Raw genomic sequence first — 23,853 nt, forward strand, 5'->3', positions numbered from 1 at the left:
TTGGTTTACCTAAATAAATAATTCATAAAATGCGATCTTATTTAATCTAAATTTCTAAATAAAAAACAACCCTTCTATTCACCCTTCTATTTAAAATGTAATATTGAGCTGAACATGTTGATATTTAAGATTCACGAATTTTATATATTTAACATGTATTTAATATATCAAAACATTAAATGCTTGTTTTGTTAAATGTGGTAAAATTGCCTAATTTTTGGTAACTCGTTCATTCGGCACCTCGGTTGTGTGGTTAATAGTGGCAGTGTGGTTAATAGTGGCAGCAGTAACTCCGCTAGTGCAGTAGGTGGCAGTAATCCGCTCTCAGATGATTTTCATCTCCAATAAAGCAGCGAGCAACGTTCTCATGTAAAAAAACAAAAAAACAAAACATGGCACCGGTAGAGTTAAAAATTTCTGCTGAAGTTTGACTAAACGCCTATCTGCTGTTTCATTTAGTGAATTGTGCGAGATATTTTCTTGGTGGCGTCAAGAAGTAACGTTAGTTTTACTAGAAGATGTTCGTGGCGAAGAGCATCGCAGCGGATCATAAAGATCTGATTCACGATGTTTCTTATGACTTTCATGGTCGCAGGATGGCGACTTGCTCCAGTGATCAGAGCGTCAAGGCAAGAAAACACTGTTTTGTGTGATCTGTTTAACTGCACAGGACATTATAGAGACTTTGTCCAAACTTATATTGAGCTGCCTACCTAGAAAGTAAATCCTGCACGTGCCTGTGACACCCAAAAATGCGGTCTAGACGGGCAGCTCACCATGTTTTGAGATCTAGCTAAATATACATTTGACAGAAACTTTATAAGTGATTGAATGGGCTTTCCTGCAGCTGTGCATTAGTTTGGGAATACTATCCCTTAAAAAAACGGTGTTATGTATGTAAATAATAATAATAATGTTTTATTTATATAGCGCCTTTCCATTTATGTTAAATGTGACTGTATAAACCATCATGTTATTGTTATACATGCCTATATATATTTTTTTTGTATCTCCAGAGTATACTTTATGAGAGGGTATAGGTTAAATTCTATGAAATTAGATATTTGGTGTATTAAATAATTGATTGATCGATTGTATTGGAGACAAATATGTCTGTTAATCTCCATCACGTTGTATTTAGCCTAATTCAGTAGTAAAATATGTTCCAAAAATGGTAAAGTTGGTTTCTTGACCATTTTTTAATTTTCCTTTTTTTTAGTGATTACCTCTGTTTTGGTGACGCCAACCACCGTTTAAAGTCACACTGAAATCAAAATTGAAAATTCTTATTTTGATGGAATATTGCACTATTTATAATAATTGATTTATCTGTGCACGTCATTATTATTTTAATTTGTATGCCCTCATAATCTTAAATCAAAATAACGTCCCCTTCCTCTTGCAACATCTAATCTCTTATGACAGTGTTTGCTGGTGTGAGGGTGGGACAACTGTCAATCACATCACATTACATCACAGCAGTAGCAAACCACAACGACCCAATAAATTCCGATGGACAAAATCAAGTCCCACCCTACATTATTTCTTGTTCAAGAATCAGTTTCACTCTGATATATAGTTGTGAATGAAATTATTCAACCCCCATTGCAAATCAGTATCATTGGCAAACTTTACAGACTTTCAGCTGTTCGCAATGAACAAATCAAACAAAAGTAATTAAAATAGCTCAACACAATAAATGTTTCAAGTGATTTCTGCAAATTCAAATGCATCTTTTAGGGCGTTTTTCCACTGGGTTCGTTTGCTGCGGTCCGAACCCGAGTGCGCTAGTTCCCGGCGCCCCCCGCAGCGTTGGTCTGGTTTCACACTCAATTAGTTGTATCGAACCCAGGTGCGTTTGCAGTGATCTTACGTCATCGCAAACGCACACGGAAAACGCATGGAGAATACAACTCGACTGAGCATAGCTGTAATTTGTCTGTTTTTTTGGTGATATTATGCACAACATAGTGAGAGACAACTACGTTTTTGTTCATTACATGGTGTAATTCAGCACATATCCAGGGGACGCCGTGTTTCTGCTGCTCGCAGAAGATTTTTCACTGATGCGACAGTGATACGCATGCGCGGGATACTATACTTCCTGAACAAGCACGTACCCGAGTCCGTGTTGCTTGCACATTAACGCGAACCGCGCCACGGTTCGGGAGCAACCGAGCTCAGACCACCTCCTCCAGGTAGTCTCGGGTTCGGTACTCTAGTGCGCACCCGGGTCCGATGACAGCGTTCACATTAGCGATTTTTCATGCGAACCGTGCCCCGGTCCGCACTAAACTGCCAGTGTGAAAGCACCCTAAATGACTTCTGCAGTCTTAAAATTATACAACCCTCTGAATAGAATTCCTCACAACAGCACAAATCTGCAAAACAGGTGTTATCTCAAGCACACCTGATGCAACTAATCAAGGGCTTCATTAGTTGCATCAGGTGTGCTTGAGCTAGAACACATGAAATATCTGAACTGGCTAGGTTTGTTGAGTGTCACGTTTGACTGCATGTTAGAAATATGGCTAAGTCGAAAGAATGGTCCAAAAAGTTAAGATATCATCACCCTTTACAAACAAGGAACAGGATACAAAAAGATATCGAAGGCACTCAATGTTCCTAGAGACACTGTTGGAAGCATAGTTTGCAAGTTCAAAGTTAAAGGAACAGTGGTTACACTACCTGGAGGGCCAGAAAAAGGAAGCTATCAACGGCTACAACCAGTTTTCTGGGAAGACGTATTCAGAAAAACCCTCAAGTGACTGCAAAAGACCTGCAGCAACACTTGGTGGTAACAGGCACTGAGATTTCAGCTTGCACAGTAAGGCGCATACTAAACACATGCCAGAACTCCAAGGCGTACACCCCTACTGACCCAAAAGCACAAGAAAATTCTGCTCCAATTTGCTCAATCATAGATTTAAGCCACAGAGTTTTTGGGTTTCTGTTCTGTGGAGCGATGAAACAAAACGAACTTTTTGGCCCTATGGATCCGCGGTATGTCTGGAGGAAGAAGAATGAAGCATATCCTGAAAAGAACACTCTGTCTACAGTTAAGCATGGTGGGGCTCGTGATGCTCTGGGGCTGCTTTGCATCCTCTGACACTGGAAACCTGCTGCGTGTGGAAGGCAAGATGAATTCATTGAAGTATCAGAAAATCCTAAGGGAAAATGTGTCCTGGAAGATTCTACAGTGGCCATCACAGTCACCTGACTTGTACCCCTTTAGAAGGTGGTTGCAGCATGCAAACCAAAGAATATTACTGAACTGGAGGCCATTGCTCATGAGGAATGGGCTAAGATTCCTCAGAAACGCTGCCAGAAGCTGGTGTCTGGTTATATAGCTCATTTGCAGCAGGTCATAACAGCAAATGAGTGTTCTACTAAGTACTAAAGATGCTTGCCATGAAGGGGTTGAATAATTTTGAGACTGCAGAAGTCATTAAAAGTATCTTTTTCAGTAGAATTTTGGGAAACCACTTGAAACATTTGTTGTTAAACTGCTATTTTAATTGCTTTGATTTGTTCATTGCAAACAGCTGAAAGTCTGTACATTTTGCCAATAAACCTGATTTGCAATGGGGGTTGAATAATTTAGATTATAACTGTATATCACAATAGGGAATACAAAACTTTTGCTACTTCCGTTTTAGACTTTAACCGTGACAGCCATCTTTGTGTCATGGCCCACAACAAATTTTGGTTCTACAGATGTTTACGGAAACCTCAATAATATTTCAGCTCGGAATGGTCTAAACTGCTTGAAACAAACTGAGAGCAAATTTCAAGTTATTGAAACAATTTCTTGTACCTTAGACTTAAAATTTAACTTTACATGTAATGATCAAGAACTCTCAAAGTTTAGGGTTAAATAAAGTGAAAAGAAAAAGAAACAAGAAACAGATGGTGTTGCAATACATGGGTAAACACAAAAATTAGGAAAACCAAAAATGATCAAGCAGCCTCTGTTCATCACATGATATGGATTGACAGATTTGGAGCTTGGGGATTCAATTGATAGCAGCTTCAGATAGGAGCTGAGGTTAAGCTGTGGTTCTTTATCTTATTAGCACGCTTATTTATATTGTTGACAAACGTTTGGCTGTTGTCAACTGTTCTAGGTCTGGGACAAAGGTGATGATGGAGAATGGCACTGCACTGCTAGTTGGAAGGTATAATATTATTATTATTATTTTTTTTTTTACTTTTATGTGCTTTGGGGTAAATCTTCATGTAACCCTAAACTGCATAACTGACTTTAGTTTCCACCCTCATTCATACGTTGGTTAAAAAGGTGGTATACAAGTTGATGCATATTCATTGTAGCACTTTTTTTAATTTTACCAAACAAAAATATTAAAAATAAAGTTAAAGGACTGGTTTCACAGACAGGGCTTAGATTAAGCCAGGATTAGGCCTTAGTTCAATAAGGACATCTAAGTAGCTTTTATAAATGTGCCATTTATAAAAAACATTACTGGTGTGCATCTTGAAACAAAACAATGGCACTGACATATTTAAAAATATTGTCAAACATTCATTTTAATCTAGGACTAGGCTTAAACCTTGTCTCTGAAACCGGGGGAAAGTTTGTGTACCTCTAAAATAAAAAAGCAACACACTAAATGTGAAAAGAATTAATTAATTTGATCATAGACACCTTATTTGAGGAATTCCTAAAACGGTTTTAAACCACATTCTTCCGTCTTTCTGTCTGTTTTAGACCCATAGTGGTTCTGTTTGGAGGGTGACATGGGCGCATCCTGAGTTCGGTCAAGTGTTGGCATCTTGTTCGTTTGACCGCACTGCGGCTGTGTGGGAGGAGATAGTCGGTGAATCCAATGACAAACAGCGTGGTCAGAGTCACTGGGTATGTAAAATGATTTATTTAAAAATGAAGTTATTTACAGCCCTAATTTTTTTGCCAAATTCTGTGTTCATTAAAGTTTTAACAATAATAGTGCCCTATTAAATGTTAAATTTTTTCAGAAATTGTGTTGTCTGTTTTCTGGATTCTGTGTTTTATGATTTAATAAAAATGTATTATAAAAAATTATGGTAATCAAATGAATGCATAAAACTTCAACAATTGAATTAGTCTTTTAAAATGTAATCAAATAATTTCATAATATTAAATTCCTTTTTTGCAAAGAAAGTGCGGCATAATAGAGGTTTACTGTTTAAATTAAAACATGGACAATTTTCTTTTTGACTGGATTTTGCAATTTTTCATGTCATAGGCCCTTACTACTTGCTTTTCCTGTTACTCAAATAGTAGAGCATGCTGCTAGCAATGGGTTTAATTCCCAGGGAATCAAATGAAGTGCATGAAGTGAAAAGTATGGTATAATTACATTGATTTCAGAGTTGCTTTGGAAAAATTTTCTGCCAAAAGTTCAAATGTAAAATTGTGATTTTGAGGGTAACTTATGAATTTTCTAAAAACAAGTTGGTAACCAATCATGTTTTTGTGCAAATCTGAAGCAGTGCCATAGATCTTCTATTAATTTCTTCTGTGCTTCTCCAGATTAAGAGAACCACACTTGTGGACAGTCGTACATCAGTGACCGATGTGAAGTTTGCACCAAAGCACATGGGCCTGATGTTGACCACCTGCTCTGCAGACGGTGTGGTGCGCATCTACGAGGCCCCTGATGTGATGAACCTCAGCCAGTGGTCACTGCAGCACGAGATCTCCTGCAAGCTCTCATGCTCCTGCATCTCATGGAACCCCTCCAGGTCTGAACGCCATCTACACACAATAACACATGAATTTGAAAGAAGTATTCTTGATTGTCACAACTGTTTGTTCTGCCTTTTAGTTCTCGAGCTCATCCTCCAATGATAGCTGTGGGCAGTGATGACAGCAATGTCACATACAGTGGCAAAGTGCAAATCTATGAGTATAATGAAAATACAAGGTATGAGTTTCGCTTCATGGAATTTCACTACTTAGTGCAAAGAGTTACTCCTAGTGACAATTGTTAGAAATTCTTTTAGAAATGTGGGCGTTTCCTCAAAGTTAAAGAAAATATCCTAGTAAAGAAATAATTCAGAAAGCATCTTAACCCTTAAAAGAGGTCTTAAGATCCAACATTTTTAGGAGTACGGACAAGGACTTTTAAGAGGCTTAAAGGATACTCCACCGAAAAATGAAAATTCTGTCATCATATACTCACTCTCATGTTGTTTCAAAACTGTATGAATTTCTTTCTTCTGCTGAACAGAAAGGAAGATATTTAGAAGAATGTCAGTAACCAGACAGTTTTAGATACCATTGACTTCCATAGTAGGAAAAAAAAAATACTATGGAAGTCAGTGGTATCTAAAACTGTCTGGTATGAAGAAACTGTATGAAGAAATTCATACAGTTTTGAAACAACATGAGAGTGAGTATATGATGACAGAATTTTCATTTTTCGGTGGAGTATCCTTTAAGAGTTTCTTTAGCAGCGGAGAAAATGGACGAAACATGAAAAGGGAGAATAAATGTGTTGCACACAATGCATGTTAGTGAGTTGTTAAGATGCTACACATTAGGTCGTGGAGGGATCATGTTTGTGACTGATCTTATTAGAGACACGCAAACATCTCCGACACAGCGCAGAAATGCCATAGCGCCAGAAATGTAAGTAATCACTATATTAACTACATTATCATATTTGGCAACTGGAAAAATGCAACTGCAGCAGTGATGATTTATGTCTGTTACAACCTTCTATAAGCAAAGTGATCACACAAACAGTTACAGCACTTTCAGAACCTTGTGTGGCTGTTCATATCAAATATGTTAATTACGACATTAACAGCATGGTTAATAAAAATTAAAGTATATATATCAGGGATGGAAATTAGCACCCGCCACCAGCCAAATGCGGGTGATTTTGTGTTGTGGCGGGTAAATTCGCTTCACCTACCGGCCACCTTGGCGGGTAAATAAAAATATACTGTTTCACACAGACGGCGGACACTTTTAGAGGACATAAGTGTACGCTGAAATAAAGTCTTTCACCTCAGAAAAACGGACTTTCTTGTCCTGTCACGTCAGCCGTTATCCTGTTCTCATAGCGAACACTCTTCAAATGCACGCGCAAATGTGGCGGCGCGCGCTGTGTATCGCCTCACTGTATATAAAGTGCAAAATAAACTACGAGCATGCAACGCCGTTACGTTGTAAATTACACAAAATAAAAGTAATGCAGGGATGATTTTCATACTATTCACCAGGAGCAGTTTCCATGGTTCATTAACAGTTATTGTTAATATTGTGTATTCACCATGGTAACTGTCGTTTCCATATTAACCCCAAAATGGCACTTTATTTTTCTTTGTGTTATTTTTTATATTTTTAAATGACTGTAGTGGCTCATACCAACATTGTATTAACAAAAACTAGTTTGGAACTGCTATTTAATAGCTTTAGCATAGGCCTAATGTTTATTTATTAGTACTAGTCTTTACTATTAGTCATATTCTTACAATTTATGTTAAGTAAAGGGGGACAGTACTGTGTGTGGAAATAGCCGGTTTCAATAAAACTACTTGTGACGTCATATTTGGCTTTGACTTTGACTGAACATTTGCTCTCACTTTGCGGAAAAAATATCGGGATATATATCGTATATCGATATTCAGCCTAAATAATCGGGATATGACTTTTGTTCCATATCGCCCAGCCCTAGTTTCATTGTTGGGACTAAAAACCTAAAACTGGAAGCCATAAAAGACCACGAATCATTCAAATGCCACATCCAGGTAAAAAAGAGAAATATATATAAGAGAGAAAGAGAAAATGTCAGTATTTCATTGAGACTTGAGATTAAATAAACTGCTTAAGTATTGTAGATCTTGTAGTATTAATTTTCACATGCAGTTACACATTGTCGGTTAAAAACAAGAAAGTGGCTGGTAAAAACATTGAGTGGCTGGTAGATTTTGAAATCCACCAGCCACAGTGGCCGGTGGACAAAAAAGTTAATTTCCATCCCTGATATATATATATATATATTGTGTGTGTCAGAGTATGGTAAAATAGGAAAAATTGCACTTGTAATTTCAAAGTGAAGGCTTAGAATAGACCCTATACTTAATCTCTTTTTTTTCTTCTTCTTGGACAACCAACCAATCACAGTCTTCAAAGACTGTGTCATAACTAGCAATGGGGTCAGCCCCGCCTCCTCACTAAGATAAAAGATTTAGTCTTTTCCTCGCTCAGAGTTGTTCTCAGATTGGTCCTGAATCGCTCTTAAGCTAAGACTCCTATGTAGTAGGAATGTTTAAGATAAATTAGGAGCTTTCTGGGAGGATTCTTAGAAGCTTTAAGAATATGGGCCCAGGTCTTTAATTTCAATTTTTCTGTTATAATCATGTTTCTAATGGGTTTATGTTGACTTTCAGGAAGTATGCCAAAGCAGAGACATTGATGACTGTGACTGACCCAGTACATGACATCGCATTTGCTCCTAATCTTGGGAGATCCTTCCATGTGCTGGCGATAGCGACCAAAGACGTCCGCATTTTCAAACTCGTACCATTGAGGTAAATATGATATCACTTTGGTGGTAAGAAAGCTAAGCAGTCAAATTGGTCATCTTAATTGTTCACCCAAAAAGTAAATTCTGAAATAAATGTCGTTTCAAACATGTATCACTCTTGATCTTCTATGGAACATGATCTTCAGTCTGCAATTTAATTAAATATATGTGCTGCCGGTTTCAGAGTGAAATGCTGCACTGTGTTCATTTATATGCATACAGCTCATGATGCGTCTTTTGTTTCAATGTTAAAGCTTAATGGTTTTAGTTTTGAAAATAAAGAAATGAAAGAAAACAAAGACACTTAAATATTAGTTATGTAATTTTACAGTTAGATTAAATTCAGAAGAACTGCGGCAACGTCTCCATCCAAGATGCTTGAAGAAGCCTACCTGCAAAGCTACAGTACTGTGAAAAGGTTTAGGCACCTGTGTAAAAATGCTATAAAGTGAGGATGCTTTCAAAAATAATGTCATAAATAGATTTTATTTATCAATTAACTTCTATTAACTAAATCAAATCAATATTTGGTGTGACCACCTATTGCGTTTAAAACAGCTTTTGTCATAGTTACACATGCACATAGTCTTCAGGTAGCTTTGCAGGTAGGTTTCTTCAAGTGTCTTAAACGTTTCTGCAGTTCTTCTGGATTTAGTCAAAGTTTTTTACTGTAATCCCAAATGTACTTGATGACGGTGAGATCAGATCTCTGTTTGGAGCATATCGGCTGTTGTCAGACCAATTTCACTGGATTACAACAATTAATGGCAAAAGGAATGTTTGGAAATGTAAACTGATATTTCCTACTGGCACACTACAGCAAAATATATAAATAACTGGCTTAAAAACATTTTTTGTGTGTGAAAATACTAATGTGCCTTAGACTTTTGTATGTATATATATATACAGTGAGGAAAATAAGTATTTGAACACCCTGCTATTTTGCAAGTTTTCCCACTTAGAAATCATGGAGGGGTCTGAAATTGTCATCGTAGGTGCATGTCCACTGTGAGAGACATAATCAAAAAAAAAAAAATCCAGAAATCACAATATATGATTTTTTAACTATTTATTTGTATGATACAGCTGCAAATAAGTATTTGAACACCTGAGAAAATCAATGTTAATATTTGGTACAGTAGCCTTTGTTTGCAATTACAGAGGTCAAACGTTTCCTGTAGTTTTTCACCAGGTTTGCACACACTGCAGGAGGGATTTTGGCCCACTCCTCCACACAGATCTTCTCTAGATCAGTCAGGTTTCTGGGTTGTCGCTGAGAAACACGGAGTTTGAGCTCCCTCCAAAGATTCTCTATTGGGTTTAGGTCTGGAGACTGGCTAGGCCACGCCAGAACCTTGATATGCTTCTTACAGAGCCACTCCTTGGTTATCCTGGCTGTGTGCTTCGGGTCATTGTAATGTTGGAAGACCCAGCCTCGACCCATCTTCAATGCTCTAACTGAGGGAAGGAGGTTGTTCCCCAAAATCTCGCAATACATGGCCCCGGTCATCCTCTCCTTAATACAGTGCAGTCGCCCTGTCCCATGTGCAGAAAAACACCCCCAAAGCATGATGCTACCACCCCCATGCTTCACAGTAGGGATGGTGTTCTTGGGATGGTACTCATCATTCTTCTTCCTCCAAACACGGTTAGTGGAATTATGACCAAAAAGTTCTATTTTGGTCTCATCTGACCACATGACTTTCTCCCATGACTCCTCTGGATCATCCAAATGGTCATTGGCAAACTTAAGACGGGCCTTGACATGTGCTGGTTTAAGCAGGGGAACCTTCCGTGCCATGCATGATTTCAAACCATGACGTCTTAGTGTATTACCAACAGTAACCTTGGAAACGGTGGTCCCAGCTCTTTTCAGGTCATTGACCAGCTCCTCCCGTGTAGTTCTGGGCTGATTTCTCACCTTTCTTAGGATCATTGTGACCCCACGAGGTGAGATCTTGCATGGAGCCCCAGTCCGAGGGAGATTGACAGTCATGTTTAGCTTCTTCCATTTTCTAATGATTGCTCCAACAGTGAACCTTTTTTCACCAAGCTGCTTGGCAATTTCCCCTTAGCCCTTTCCAGCCTTGTGGAGGTGTACAATTTTGTCTCTAGTGTCTTTGGACAGCTCTTTGGTCTTGGCCATGTTAGTAGTTGGATTCTTACTGATTGTATGGGGTGGACAGGTTTATGCAGCTAACTACCTCAAACAGGTGCATCTAATTTAGGATAATAAACGGAGTGGAGGTGGACATTTTAAAGGCAGACTAACAGGTCTTTGAGGGTCAGAATTCTATGATCGACAGGTGTTCAAATACTTATTTGCAGCTGTATCATACAAATAAATAGTAAAAAAACCATATATTGTGATTTCTGGATTTTTTTTTTTTAGATTATGTCTCTCACAGTGGACATGCACCTACGATGACAATTTCAGACCCCTCCATGATTTCCAAGTGGGAGAACTTGCAAAATAGCAGGGTGTTCAAATACTTATTTTCCTCACTGTATATATATATGAAAAACTAAATTTTGCAATGGCAGTTTTTTTACAATATTGTGCAGCCCTAGTAAGCACAACTCTCAATAGCTATGAGCTAACATCTCAGAACTTCTAAGCCACCACCTGTCAACGCCCTAGCTTCACTGTGCCGAGTTTTACATGGGTAAACGCCACTCGTGTTTTACTCTGACGGTAAGAATCTTTTTGGAACAGTTGATTCATGTTATGTGTCTGACAGGAGAGAGAGCGCCAACAGCTCTGGTCCCACTAAGTTTGAGGTGCAAGTGATGGCTCAGTTTGACAGTCATAACTCTCAGGTGTGGCGCGTGAGTTGGAACATCACCAGTACTCTCCTGGCCTCCTCTGGAGACGATGGCTGTGTGCGACTCTGGAAAGGTCAGCCGTCAACTCAATCTACTTCCTGCTGAGTGAATCTTTAGAAAAACGTTTCTCAATAATAATTCTTTATCATTGCTTTAGATATTCTTTACAGTCCAACTCTTTAAATGTTTTTTTTTTTTTATAAATGCCAGTGTTACTTTTCATTTATAGATTCATATTACAAATAGGTTTTAGCTTTCATCAAAATGTTTTAACTTTAAAGTAGAGCTGCACGATTCTGGATAAATTGAGAATCACTCGCTCATAAAAACTTCGTTTCATTACTGGATGAATCTGTGTTTTTGAACAAATCTCTTGAATGAATGAATGATTCAATGACAAATACATTTTTTAACAGTTAATAGTGATGTAATTGATACCATTTGTTATTTGAAGCACCAAGTTACTTTGAAAAGGTGATTCACTCTATTTTGATCGCTACCTTAGACATCAGTGTTTATATAAACTTTTAGAAAAACTCAGAAATAATGATACTGTGAGGTTGAAAAGATTGTTTGTGAAGCTGTTTCTATACATGACACCTGCTCTCTCTGGGTCAGAGGCAGTGATCTGAATGTTTTGCTGTGATTTATAATTTTTTTAAATCAAATATTTAAAAGACATAGCCGAATCGTTGTCATTTAGAAATCAGATTGCCTGGGTGTTTTGAATCGAGATCATGAAATTTATTTAAAAAATTTTAACCTCTACTTTAAAGTCAGCATAAATTGAAAATTCACCTCAATTTTCTACATGCATGTTATATGATGTATCTTTTTGTGAACGATTTATACATGCATGTTGTTTTTAATTTTTTAAATTGTACCTTAATATCATAACCCAATCTTACGATAAAAATGCCAGACTTCATAAACCCAGCCCTTTTAAACTTTAAACACTTTTAATTTCTGCTGGCAATAAGGCTGCTCAGGCGGGGGGAAATGATATGGACTAATAATATCCCAGCCTAACATGTTTAATGATATACATCACATAATGTAAATTATGCTGTGCATTCTGGTTCATCTTGTCTGCAGCTAATTATATGGACAACTGGAAGTGCACAGGGATCTTGAGAGGAGACGGGAGCCCAGTGAACGGCTCATCTGGACTCACTGCTGCTCTGAGCACTGTGGGTGTCCCTGGAGCTGCTCAGATGGTTGTTGGGGCGGCTTCTGCTGGCAGGTATGTGGCGGTGCTGATGTAGAGTATGACCCTCGATATAGTTATTTTTGCTTAAAACGGTTAAAATATTAAATTATAATATGAAAGTTGATAGAATTTAGATAAGTATTCATCACAAATGAATAGGTCTGGTATATTCATTAGATTGCTGTACATTTTTTTTAGGTACAAACACTACTGCTTCACATTACTTAACTCTTTCCCCGCCAGTGTTTTTGAAAAAAGTTGCCAGCCAACGCCAACATTTGATCATTTTCACAAAAGTTTCATGGCCTCCAGAATATTTTGCCGTATGAAGAACAGATCCTCAGCTTAAAAAAAAAAAAAAAAAAAGGCATCTTCATGCCTTCCTTTATCACAACTTGAATGTGGGTACGATTCATTAAAAAAGCAACATTTTGAAATCGCGTTTTTGTCAAAGACTACGTCTGGATCTGATTCAGAATGATGATCAAAACATATATGGGGTTGATTGAGTGCATCAACTAAGCTGCACAGTCCTATAGCTCGTCCTGGGTGATATTTCATTTGGTAACATTAGGGAGTTTTGATTTATATTCTGTTTAATGATGATTGCGTTATTTTACATATCCATTTGCTTAAATATGATATCGCTTATTTCTGCTACTCCTTCGCCTGTGTTTTGATCAAGAGATTCCGTACTAGCGTAAGATGCGTAATAGCGCCCCCTACAGTGATAACAGTGAAAACAGGGAAAGACAGAAATTTCCATCAATAGCGAGGAAAGTGTTAACGAGTTCTGACTTTTTAAAGGCTTATTTTTTAAGGCTTATATCTTATTATATATGCATTTGACTGCATTTGTATTTTGCATTGCAAGTTTGTGGTTTATTCATAATTAAATGTCTTAATTTTAACAGAAAAAAAGCTCAGCTGATGCCAGGCTAACGGCATAACATGCTGATTGGCTGCTTGCTGCATGCACATGCACAGGATTGGACAGAGACCTCATTGACCCCTCTTCTGCACGGTGTGATACCCGCACACTCTTCTAGCTACTAATCTGACAGAAGCGTGTGCTGACGGCACGATCTGTTGTGTGGCTGTTAAAGGAACTGTGCTTGTGTGTTCTCTTCAGTGGCACTCACCTGACATTGAGCATTTTTTGTATTATTTAACAAATGACACTAAACATGATTCCAATATTGACATTCTTATTAATTGTTGTGATGTGATGCAGTATTAATTATTTATTTTAATACTTACATTTAGGTCATTTTGAAGTTTCAAAGCATAATTGTCTGCACCCGTTTCCATTGACTATATCCAAAAACTGTTATAGTTGCTTTTAAAGGAACCGGTAACTCAAAATTCTGTCATTGTTTATTTGCCTTCATGTTGTTCCAGAACTTTTACAACTGAGTTTCTTCTGTGATGCACAAAAGGAAACGTTCTAAAACCCCATTTAAAAAAAATGAAATAAAATAATTCACACTTGGAATAGCATGAAGGTGAGTAAATGGACTTCAGGCTTTCAAAAGAACACTACACATGTTTGCGCTGTTAGTTTGAAGCTGATCACCACCATCATATTCTGAATGGCATTGTATCATTCAGCCCAGTTCTGCTCAAATTTTGTTCTGTCTCCAAATATGCCTTTGGAATTACTAGCACATTACATTTAATTTGTCAAACTTAACTGTATTTCAGTAAGTATTTTAGGGTGTGGGCACAGATTGTTTGTGGTGAAACAAGCTACTTTTTGCAGCTCTAAAGCCTAATATTCAATGAAGAAACATTTGACCTGCTAAACATATCTACTTCCGTTATTAAACCATCACCAAAAGTTTTTTCAATACACAATTTTAGTGCATGAATAAATAAAAATCTGGCATCTGATATTTAACTCTGTATATTGGCAATATCCATTCATGACATTCTTTGTAGTGCTGCCTCTTCAATTGGGAATTCAAAAAGAGAAAATTGAAACAGTTCTTGAGACTATATGCAATTTTTTTTTTTTTTTTTTTTGTAAAATAAAGTTTGTTTTTCAGTTCTGATTTATGTAATAAAAACCTTTCTGAGGTTTCTCTGAGTTGTGTGGTCCTCATTTAAAGAGCCCTTATAAGAGGAAGAAGTTGGTCTGAAAAGACATTTAAAAGAAATAAAATAATATCTTAAGTCAAGTCACCTTCATATATATAGTGCTTTAAGCCCACCAGCAACTATAGTTGCCGCAGTGTATAGTTGTCATTTTCCTTTTGTAAATTTTTTTCTAGATGTTATCCTAGTTCTATGTCTCAATGACATGCAAGCAAACAACCAAATAAAGGATAGGCATTCACTTGCTTCCTGTCACATGAGGCTGTCAACTTCCTACCCCTACTTCCAGGAAGCATGGGGAAGGCAAACCCTCCCAAAGAAAGGTCATTTTCATGTTACTACTAAGTGTTTTTTATTGACATACAGTATATATATATATCTACATAATCATGAAGGTCTCTAGAATCATCCAAACAAAACAAATCTTACAAGAGATCTATAGTTTTTTGTATACTTAGTCAAAAGTCCAAATGGCAACTATAGTTGCCGGTGGGCAAATGCCTTGTGCATATCTCAGAGACCCCAGGCATCAAAATGTATATATATATATTTTTTAAACAAATGTAATTTTACTCTGTTTTTTAATGTTTTTACTCCACATTTGGACATTTTTACTCCATCAAATTTATATTAAAATATATATATATATTTTTTTTTTTATATGTTTTTATAAAAAAAGAAAGAAAATTTAAAATTCACCTTATAAAATGCCCACATTTCCAAATTTCATTCATGGGGATAACATGGATATTTTGATATGATTTAGTGTAAGATTTTTTGCCCATATTTTGGAAAATGCAGTTTTAAAAGTAAAAAAATCAACAACAAAAAAATCACTTTAACCAGTTGATGGCTGCAGAGCTCTAAACGTACTATAAGTTTAAAACTAAAAGACATCTTTTCACAAGTTCTTCCAGTTAGATTCATATCTACAAATTATGAAATCACAATTATAACAATAGAAGTTACTTTTTGTCAAAGTTTAGTAGTTTTTGTACTGAAAAAGAAAATCAGTTTTTCAATAATGTTACATTATGAATAGAATCAAACCTGATCAGGATGTAGCAAAGAGAAAATTTGGAGTCTTTAGAGTTCATCATTTATTTCAAACATCCGTTTTACTTATGATTCTATTGTTTCTGATTTTGAGGATGAGTCCATTGACAAAATTCATTTGATTCTAACCATAATATAACATTATTGAAAAACTGATTTTTTTTCCAGAACAAAGAATGCCTAAACTTTGACAAAAAGTAACTTTTATTGTTATAATTGTGATTTCATAATATGTAGATATGAATACAACTGGAAAACCTTGTGAAAAGATGAATTTCAGTCAGTCAAATAGTAAATAGTGGAGCTATGCAGCCATCTACTGGTTAAAGTGATAATTTGTTACTTTTAAAACTGCATTTTCCAAAAGATGGGCAAAAATCTTTCACTAAACCATGTCAAATTATCCATGTTATCCCCATGAATTTAAGTTAGAAATGTGGGTCAAAAAGACCCTGAACAGCACACAGGGGTTAAAAAAAATGGATTTGTTGTTTGTTGTGTTTTCATATTCAAGAGATTATAAGATAGATGCAGCTTTTTTGGGTTCGCATCAAATGTTCTTCAACTTTTATACATAATAAATTTGTTTATGAATAAAGATTGATCTGTTGAAAGCAGTTATTTTGAGATAGATGCCAAATGTTCTCCTCCTATTCATATTGACATTGAGGGGGTGCATACAACATACAGTATTTGCCCATCGCCAACTATAGTTGCCGCACATTCAAATACGATTTTCAAGAAAAAAAACTAAAACCTGGGGAAAATAAATGCAGAACATGTTCACATAGGACACTATTAACACAACTATATGCATGAAACCATTCAGAAAAAATTGGCCACAAATTGGTTAACAATATGGACTGTTTCAAAGCACTTTTTTAGTAAAATTTATAAAAGAAATTAATTAATAAGTAATTAAAGTAACAGAGATTGTTTTGGCTTTACAGCAGCTCTAGAATAAAGTTATTGTCCAGCTAAAGTTAGTACATTTTCTTCCGTTGCAAAGATCATTAGTTATTAACTTAGGGGCTGCTTACAACACTGTTCTAACAGAAAAACCCTTAACGTGCTCCGGCCCGCTCATTCGCATAATTGTTTATCACTTCCGAGTAGCCATGTGAACCGGAACTATTTTGACAAAGTTTTAACTGTACAGAGGTAAAGGGAAGGGAAGGAGGCCTTCACAGGGGAGAGTAGTTGACACTTCAGGACTGCGTTGTCGTCGTGTCCAGGCGCAGGTCCTTCATCAGATCTGGATACGGCCTGGATCCGGCGGACTGCGGTAAACCTCGGTATAAACAGAGAGACTAATATTAGCGTAGATGCCATTTTTCTTATGATGTAACGAGTACATCAGGATTTATGGGGAGTGTTCCCGGTTCCGGCTGACCTAATCTATGCAGCCTAACATTGAATTATAGAAGGTTATAATGTGTTATGTGTATGCTATGTCAAAGAGATGTGTTTTTAGTCTAGATTTGAACTGACAGAGTGTTTCTGCTTCCCGGACAATGTTAGGAAGACTGTTCCAGAGTTTTGGTGCTAAATAGGAAAAGGATAAAAAGGATGCTAAAAAGGCCAGCAGTCGATTTTGATATTCTAGGTATTATCAACTGGCCGGAATTTTGAGATCGCAATAGACATGAAGGACTATAATGCGTTATGAGCTCGTTCAAGTATTGGGGAGCTAAACCATTTAGTGCTTTGTAAGCAATCAGCAATATTTTAAAATGTATTAGATTTTTAATAGGGAGCCAATGCAGTGTTGATAGAACCGGGCTAATATGGTCATACTTCCTGGTTCTAGTAAGAACTACTGTAGCTGATGCATTTTGGACCAGATGTAGTTTAAGCGTGCAGGGCAACCACCCATAAGAGCATTACCATAATCTAGCCTTGATGTCATGAACACATGAACTAATTTTTCTGCATTTGTCATTGAGAGCATATGACGTAATTTAGATATATTTTTAAGATGGAAGAATGCGGTTTTACAGATACTAACGTGACTTTCAAATGAAAGATTGGTATCAAAGAGCACACCCAAGTTCCTACCCGACGACGAAGGTTTGACAGAGCAGCCTTCAAGTGTTAGACAGTATTCTAGATTATTACTTGAGGACGTTTTTGTCCAATAATTAAAATCTCAGTTTTTTCTGAGTTAAGTACTAACAAATTATTAGTCATCCAGTTTTTTATATCAGCTATGCATTCCGTTAATTTTGTGAATTGGCAAGTTTCGTCGGGGCTTGAAGAAATATAAAGCTGAGTATCATCAGTATAACAGTGAAAACTAATGCCATGCTTCCTGCCATGCCATGATATCTCCCAAGGGTAGCATGCATGTACAGAGTGAACAGCAATGGTCCCAGAACTGAGCCTTGTGGTACTCCGTACTGAACTTGTGATCAATAAGACATCTCTTCATTTACTGCTACTGTACAAACTGATAACGGTCAGATAAGTATGATTTAAACCATGCTAATTCAATTCCACTAATGCCAACATAATTTTCGAGTCTATTTAAAAGAATGTTGTGGTCAATAGTATCAAATGCAGCACTAAGATCGAGTAACACTAATAGAGAGATACAACCACGATCGGATGATGAGAGCAATTCATTTGTGACTTTAATGAGATGTTACTCTGTCTCAGTAATATGGTACGGTCTAAATCCTGACTGGAAATCCTCACAGATACCATTTTTTTCTAAAAAGATTAGATTCGAGATCGGCCTGTAATTGACCAATTCTGTAGGATCAAGTTGCGTTTTTTTTAACAAGCGGTTTAATCATAGCCAGCTAAAAAGTTTTAGGTACGTATCCTAATGACAAAGATGAATTAATGATATTACGAAGAGGATCTATGACCTCTGGAAGCGTCTCTTTCAATAGCTTAGTCGGTATAGGGTCTAACATACATGTTGTCGATTTAGATGATTTAACGAGTTTAGAAAATTCTTCCTCTCCTATAGCAATGAATGAATCGAGTTTTTCCTCAGGGAGACTACAATGCAATGTCTGATGCGATACTGTAGTAGTTGGTTGCATAGTTATAATTTTCTCCCTGATATTATCAATCTTGTAAGTAAAGAGTGCATAAAGTCATTAATGCTGTGCTGCTTGGAAACGTCTGGGGTTGAAGCTTTATTTTTCGTTAATTTAGCCACTGTTTCATATAAATACCTAGTGTTTTGTTTATTTTCTTCTAATAGGGTTGAAAAATGAGCAGATCTAGCTGTTTTTAAGGCCTCTCGGTACGCAATCGTGCTCTCTTTCCATGAAATGCGGGGGAAAAAACTGTTTTCTTCCAGTTGCGCTCCATTTTTCTGGCTGCTCTCTTAGGGGTCTGAGTGTGCTCGTTGTACCACGGTGTTGGACTATTTTCTTGAAGTTTCTTTAAGCGTAAAGGAGCAACTGTCTAAAGTGCTGGAAAAGAGAGAGTCAAATGTTTCTGTCGCAATATCGAGTTCTTCTAAGCTATCTGGGTTGCTGAGGAGATGAAACTGATCAGGAATGTTATTAATAAAGCAATCTTTAGTAACAGACGTGATATGTCTAACATATTTGTAACACGGAGTCGGCTTTGCAGCCTTGGCTAAATGAAGTATACACAAGACTAGATAATGATCTGAGATGTCATCACTCTGCTGCAGAATTTCAACGGCATCAACATTGATTCCATGTGATAATATTAGATCTAGAGTATGATTACTTATGTGTCTCTATATTTAAATCACCAACAATTAGGGCTTTATCTGCAGCCAGTACTAACTCTGATAGAAAATTTGCAAATTCTTTGATAAAGTCTGTATGGTGCCCTCGTGGCCTGTATACAGTAGCCAGCACAAATCTCAAACGTGATTTATCATTCACACTAGATAGTGTTACATTAAGCACCAACACTTCAAAATAATTATATTTGAAGCAAGACTTCTCAGTAATTCTGAAGATATTACTATAAATTACAGCAACACCTCCCCCCTTGCCTTTCAGATGAGGCTCATGTTTATAACAATAATCTTGGGAGGTGGACTCATTTAAAGTAATGTAATCGTCTGGTTAATGTAAAGCTTTACCATTTGTTCATTTGTATTATATCTTTTTTTATATTTGTTGAACATCAATTACATTTTTACCCTTAAATGGATTTGGGAGTTGTTTGTATTTCCTAATTCGGGAACAGACACAGTCTGTATATGATGACATCTAGGACTAGGTGATAGAGTCTCTATGTGATGGGATTTATCTGACCTCAGTGACGTGAGACAGCTAGCAGACGGTCGGTTTAGTCAGTCTGTCTGCTTCCTGACCTGAGCCCCAATTCAAGTTTGAGCTCTAAGACTATGTGCCATATTACTAGAGAGAAGAGCAGCACCATCCCAGGAGGGATGAATACCATCTCTTTTCAACAGGTCAGGTCTGCCCCAAAAACTTTTCTATTGACTATGAATTCTATATTATTTTGCAGACACCACTTAGACAGCCAGCCAATGAGTGAGGACAGTCTCTCATCACTCCGGCGAACAGGAAGGGGGCCAGAGCAAATTACAGTGCCTGACATCGTACTTGCGAGTTCACACACCTCATTAACGTTAATTTTAGTGATCTCTGACTGGCGAAGTCGAACATCATTAGTGCCGACGTGAATAATAATCTTAGAGAATTTACGATTAGCATTAGCCAGCACTTTTAAATTTGCTTTGATGTCAGGTGCTCTGGCTCCCGGCAAACATGTGACTATGGTGGCTGGTGTCGTTCTGTGTAATAGAATCACTAATAACTAGGGCACTTTCAACAGGATTTTCAGAGGGTGTTTCACTGAGTGGGGAAAGTCTATTTGTTATGGTAATCAGAACGGAAGAGCGGTGTTTTGTCCCGCAACTACAGCGTCTCACGGTCACCCAGTTGCCCTGCTGCACGGGCTCTACAGTCGGAACCGAACAATGTACAGAGTTCACTAAGCTAGTCACATCCAAAGCAGTATCTAAAGCCCTTGCATGCTTATTATCATCGATTCAAATTTGGATGCGTGTCTCTAGTTCAGAAATCTTCTCCGTCAGCCTGACTATCTTCCTGCATTTATCACATGAAAATTAATTTATAATTATGTTAATAATAATAATGAAAAGATTAATGTGCTAGGCAATATTAGACTACATCTAATATATGTTGATGAGTAAGTTATATTTAGCAATATAAACAAAAAGGAATGATAGTAAATAGAGATTCAAAACAGAAAGCTATACGGAGCATACAGACGCAAACCAGCAGCAAGGCAATTGATCAAATTTAGAAATTTTGAAGGCCAAAAAAGTGCATCCATCAATTATAAAAGTGTTCCACATGGCTCAGGGTTAATAAAGGCCTTCTGAAGCGAAGCGATGCGTTAGTGTAAGAAAAAAAAATCCATATTTATAACTTTATAAGCCAAAATAACTAGCTTCTGACAGATGGCCGTAAGCATTGTTATTTGCAAAAGAGTACCTGACGCATGACGTATTGACGAATGCGAAAAACGCAGAAGACAGAGCAAAACAAAACACCGGTCACAAATAAGAAGTCTAAAACGCTAATTTTTTAAAGAGAAATGTCGGAGGATTTTTGGTATAAGAGAAGAGGAGCTTGAGTTTGTTGCCCAGCCCTGTTTGTTTGAACCGCAAGAGGCGTCAAAGCTTGGATGGATGTGCTTTCTTGGACTTCAAAATCAGGACCGCCATTCACTCCCATTATAAAGCTTGGAAGAGCAATTATATTTTTTTAACATAAGTCCGATTCTGTTCGTCTGAAAGAAGAAAGTCGTATACACCTAGGATGGCTTGAGGGTGAGTAAATTATTAGATCATTTTCATTTTTTGGAACTATCCCTTTAATAAAAAATGTTTTCACTTTGAACAAAATCCTGATTCAGTCCCAGTCAGATGACATGACCCCTATACATTTAAAGCACAGACTAATTTTTTACACAAATCACTGTTGACTGCAAGCACGAACATTCAGTCCTGCAGTTTTTCAATTAAAAGTTACTGAACAAGTCATTTCTTCTTTATTGTCTATAGTTTAGCAGCAACTGAAAACCTTTTATTCCATTTTATTAAAATGTATTCCCAAACTAGGTAGTCACATACTGAGAGGCAACTTAATTTAGGCTAAATGTTTATTAAATAATTTTTAATTGTATTAATTTAGTCCTTTTAATTAAAATATTTAGAAGTGGAAAATGACAAAATCACAGAAAACTGGTTTGTAGACTATTAATTACAAATTTTGGTGGATGCAAATAATGTCCCAATTTTTGGTTAATGAAATTATGAAAACGATAAACCCTATTAAATCATGTGGACTAAAATTGCTCTTATAGTTAAGTATCTCCTTTTTAAAAAAAGTTTCTGGTTCTATTTTGGCTTGCCCCATAGGCTTCCATTGTAAAAGCATGTCGATAAACATGACTGTGGTTTTTACAAACTGAAGGATGAGCTGAAATGAACTTTTCTGGTCATTTATTAACATCATGTCTCAGATTCTGCAGATAAACCTTCATTGCATTGAAACTGGAACATTTCTTTAACTCCTCCTGATCTTGTGTGATGCGTACCTGTTCCGGCTTCATTCATCATCATTCACCTTTGTTTCTTTGTTTTTCCTCAATGTCCATTTTTCTGTTGTTCTTGTGTGTCTGTGTTGTGGGCGTTTCTCGTTTCTGTTGCTTATGGGCGTCATTCTCATTCTGTTCCTACAGGTACTTCTTCCCTCATTTGGACTCCCCCAGAGCTGGATCCCGACTCGGCCACCTCCTGCCTCCTCCGTCTCTCATCGAACAAATGAATGAGCCTGATCCTAACCATGCACCTCAGCTACGTCATCGACACATGGTGAAATCCGCCAGTCAACCCACTGACATTTTCCTTTTAAATGATCAGTAATGTCTTGTCCACATCATATTCACCCCATCCCCCAAGAAAAAGATTCAACAACTGAGACATAAACTGAGATTTTTCTCAACTCTTCCACCAAGACATTTGCAAGTTCTCGAACACGTCTGGGGGTTTGGCACTGCAAGGACAATCAGCTATCCTTCCTGTCTCCCTGTAGCACTGTCTTGGGCATCTTACATTACAAACTTGGTCCACATCTGCAGTCCTCCTGCAGAAGGAATATGGCATGTTCACACAGGTGATCAGGGACCCTGAGCATCTTGGTGTATTTCAGAGTCAGTATAAGGGTCTTTTTAGTGTTCAAAGTTATTGTAACTGTGACCTTTATACTGCCTGTAAACCGTTAGTGTCTTATGGACTCTTCAGGTGCATGTGCAATAATTAGTTATGGTTCACTGAACAAGCATGAAAAACATTGTTTAAACCATATATAATAATATTTGTATCTGATATTTTTTACATTCTTAGAGTAATGTAATACCTTACTGTAATATTTTTGAGTTTGGGTTACAGTAAAAAAAATGCAGTTATTAAATGTTTTTTATTCAAATAATCATTAAGGGCAGTGAAACAGACGCTACTGTGATGTACTGCATAAATACTGCATAAATAATTTTAAATATTTTTTGTATTTCAGTATTCAAATATTTGTATCTTCTAGTAATAAGAATTCGATTTTTTTGCGTTGTAGATTTAGAGAATTTTTATGAAAATGGAACAATGCAAAAATAAAAAAATTCATAGTTCTAAAATGGGCATTGTTTTAGGAAAGTACATATTGAGGCATGTCCTTGAAATGATTCCTCACATATGATCCAAATGTTTGTCTCATAATAATAATAATAATAAAACACTGTCAAATAAAAAATTTTTTTTAGCCTACTGTGCATTTTGTGAGGTTAAAACAGATTTATATATGAATTTGCTCTTTCAGTGAAGTAACAAATTGAATAGTGTCTATATCAGATTGTGATTATGTTTTTTAAGCCCTGCTTTAGCCATCCAGTACTGAGCGGATCTAACAATTTGGGTCACAGTAGTTCTGGGTTTATTTATTTTTTTCCTCTTCTGTCTGTGGCAGATGTAACTGGTCAGGGCTTTGGCCCTCAGGCTGCTGAGAGTGTGTTAATCAAGAGAACATAGTATTGTGTCCTGATTGCACACCTGCCAACCCTGTGGCCATGTCT

The 23,853-nt window shown here is 36.9% G+C and overlaps 1 protein-coding gene across 2 annotated transcripts; it reads left to right on the forward strand.

Moving 5' to 3' along the window:
• The first annotated feature begins 355 nt into the window (after nt 1–355).
• On the forward strand, nt 356–23,041 carry seh1l (SEH1-like). Of its 2 annotated transcripts, none has more exons than XM_082186752.1 (9): nt 356–629; nt 4,128–4,178; nt 4,730–4,876; nt 5,534–5,745; nt 5,829–5,927; nt 8,404–8,544; nt 11,282–11,439; nt 12,462–12,609; nt 22,471–23,041. In XM_082186752.1, the coding sequence occupies exons 1-9, from the start codon at nt 519–521 to the stop codon at nt 22,652–22,654; spliced, it is 1,251 nt and encodes a 416-aa protein (XP_082042878.1). In that variant the 5' UTR covers nt 356–518; the 3' UTR covers nt 22,655–23,041. The 2 variants fall into 2 exon arrangements, with proteins under 2 accessions (XP_082042878.1, XP_082042879.1); XM_082186753.1 differs by lacking the exon at nt 22,471–23,041 and adding an exon at nt 13,491–14,658.
• The last annotated feature ends 812 nt before the right edge of the window (nt 23,042–23,853 follow it).

Source organism: Leuciscus leuciscus (genome assembly GCF_965113295.1).
Source record: "Leuciscus leuciscus genome assembly, chromosome: 12".
NCBI classification, from domain to species: Eukaryota; Metazoa; Chordata; class Actinopteri; order Cypriniformes; family Leuciscidae; genus Leuciscus; species Leuciscus leuciscus.

Coding starts and splice junctions, on each gene's coding strand:
- seh1l (XM_082186752.1), top strand. CDS start 519: ATGTTCGTGGCGAAGAGCATCGCAGCGGATCATAAAGATCTGATTCAC. Junction 630..4,127: donor CCAGTGATCAGAGCGTCAAG/GCAAGAAAACAC, acceptor CAACTGTTCTAG/GTCTGGGACAAAGGTGATGA. Junction 5,928..8,403: donor GAGTATAATGAAAATACAAG/GTATGAGTTTCG, acceptor GTTGACTTTCAG/GAAGTATGCCAAAGCAGAGA.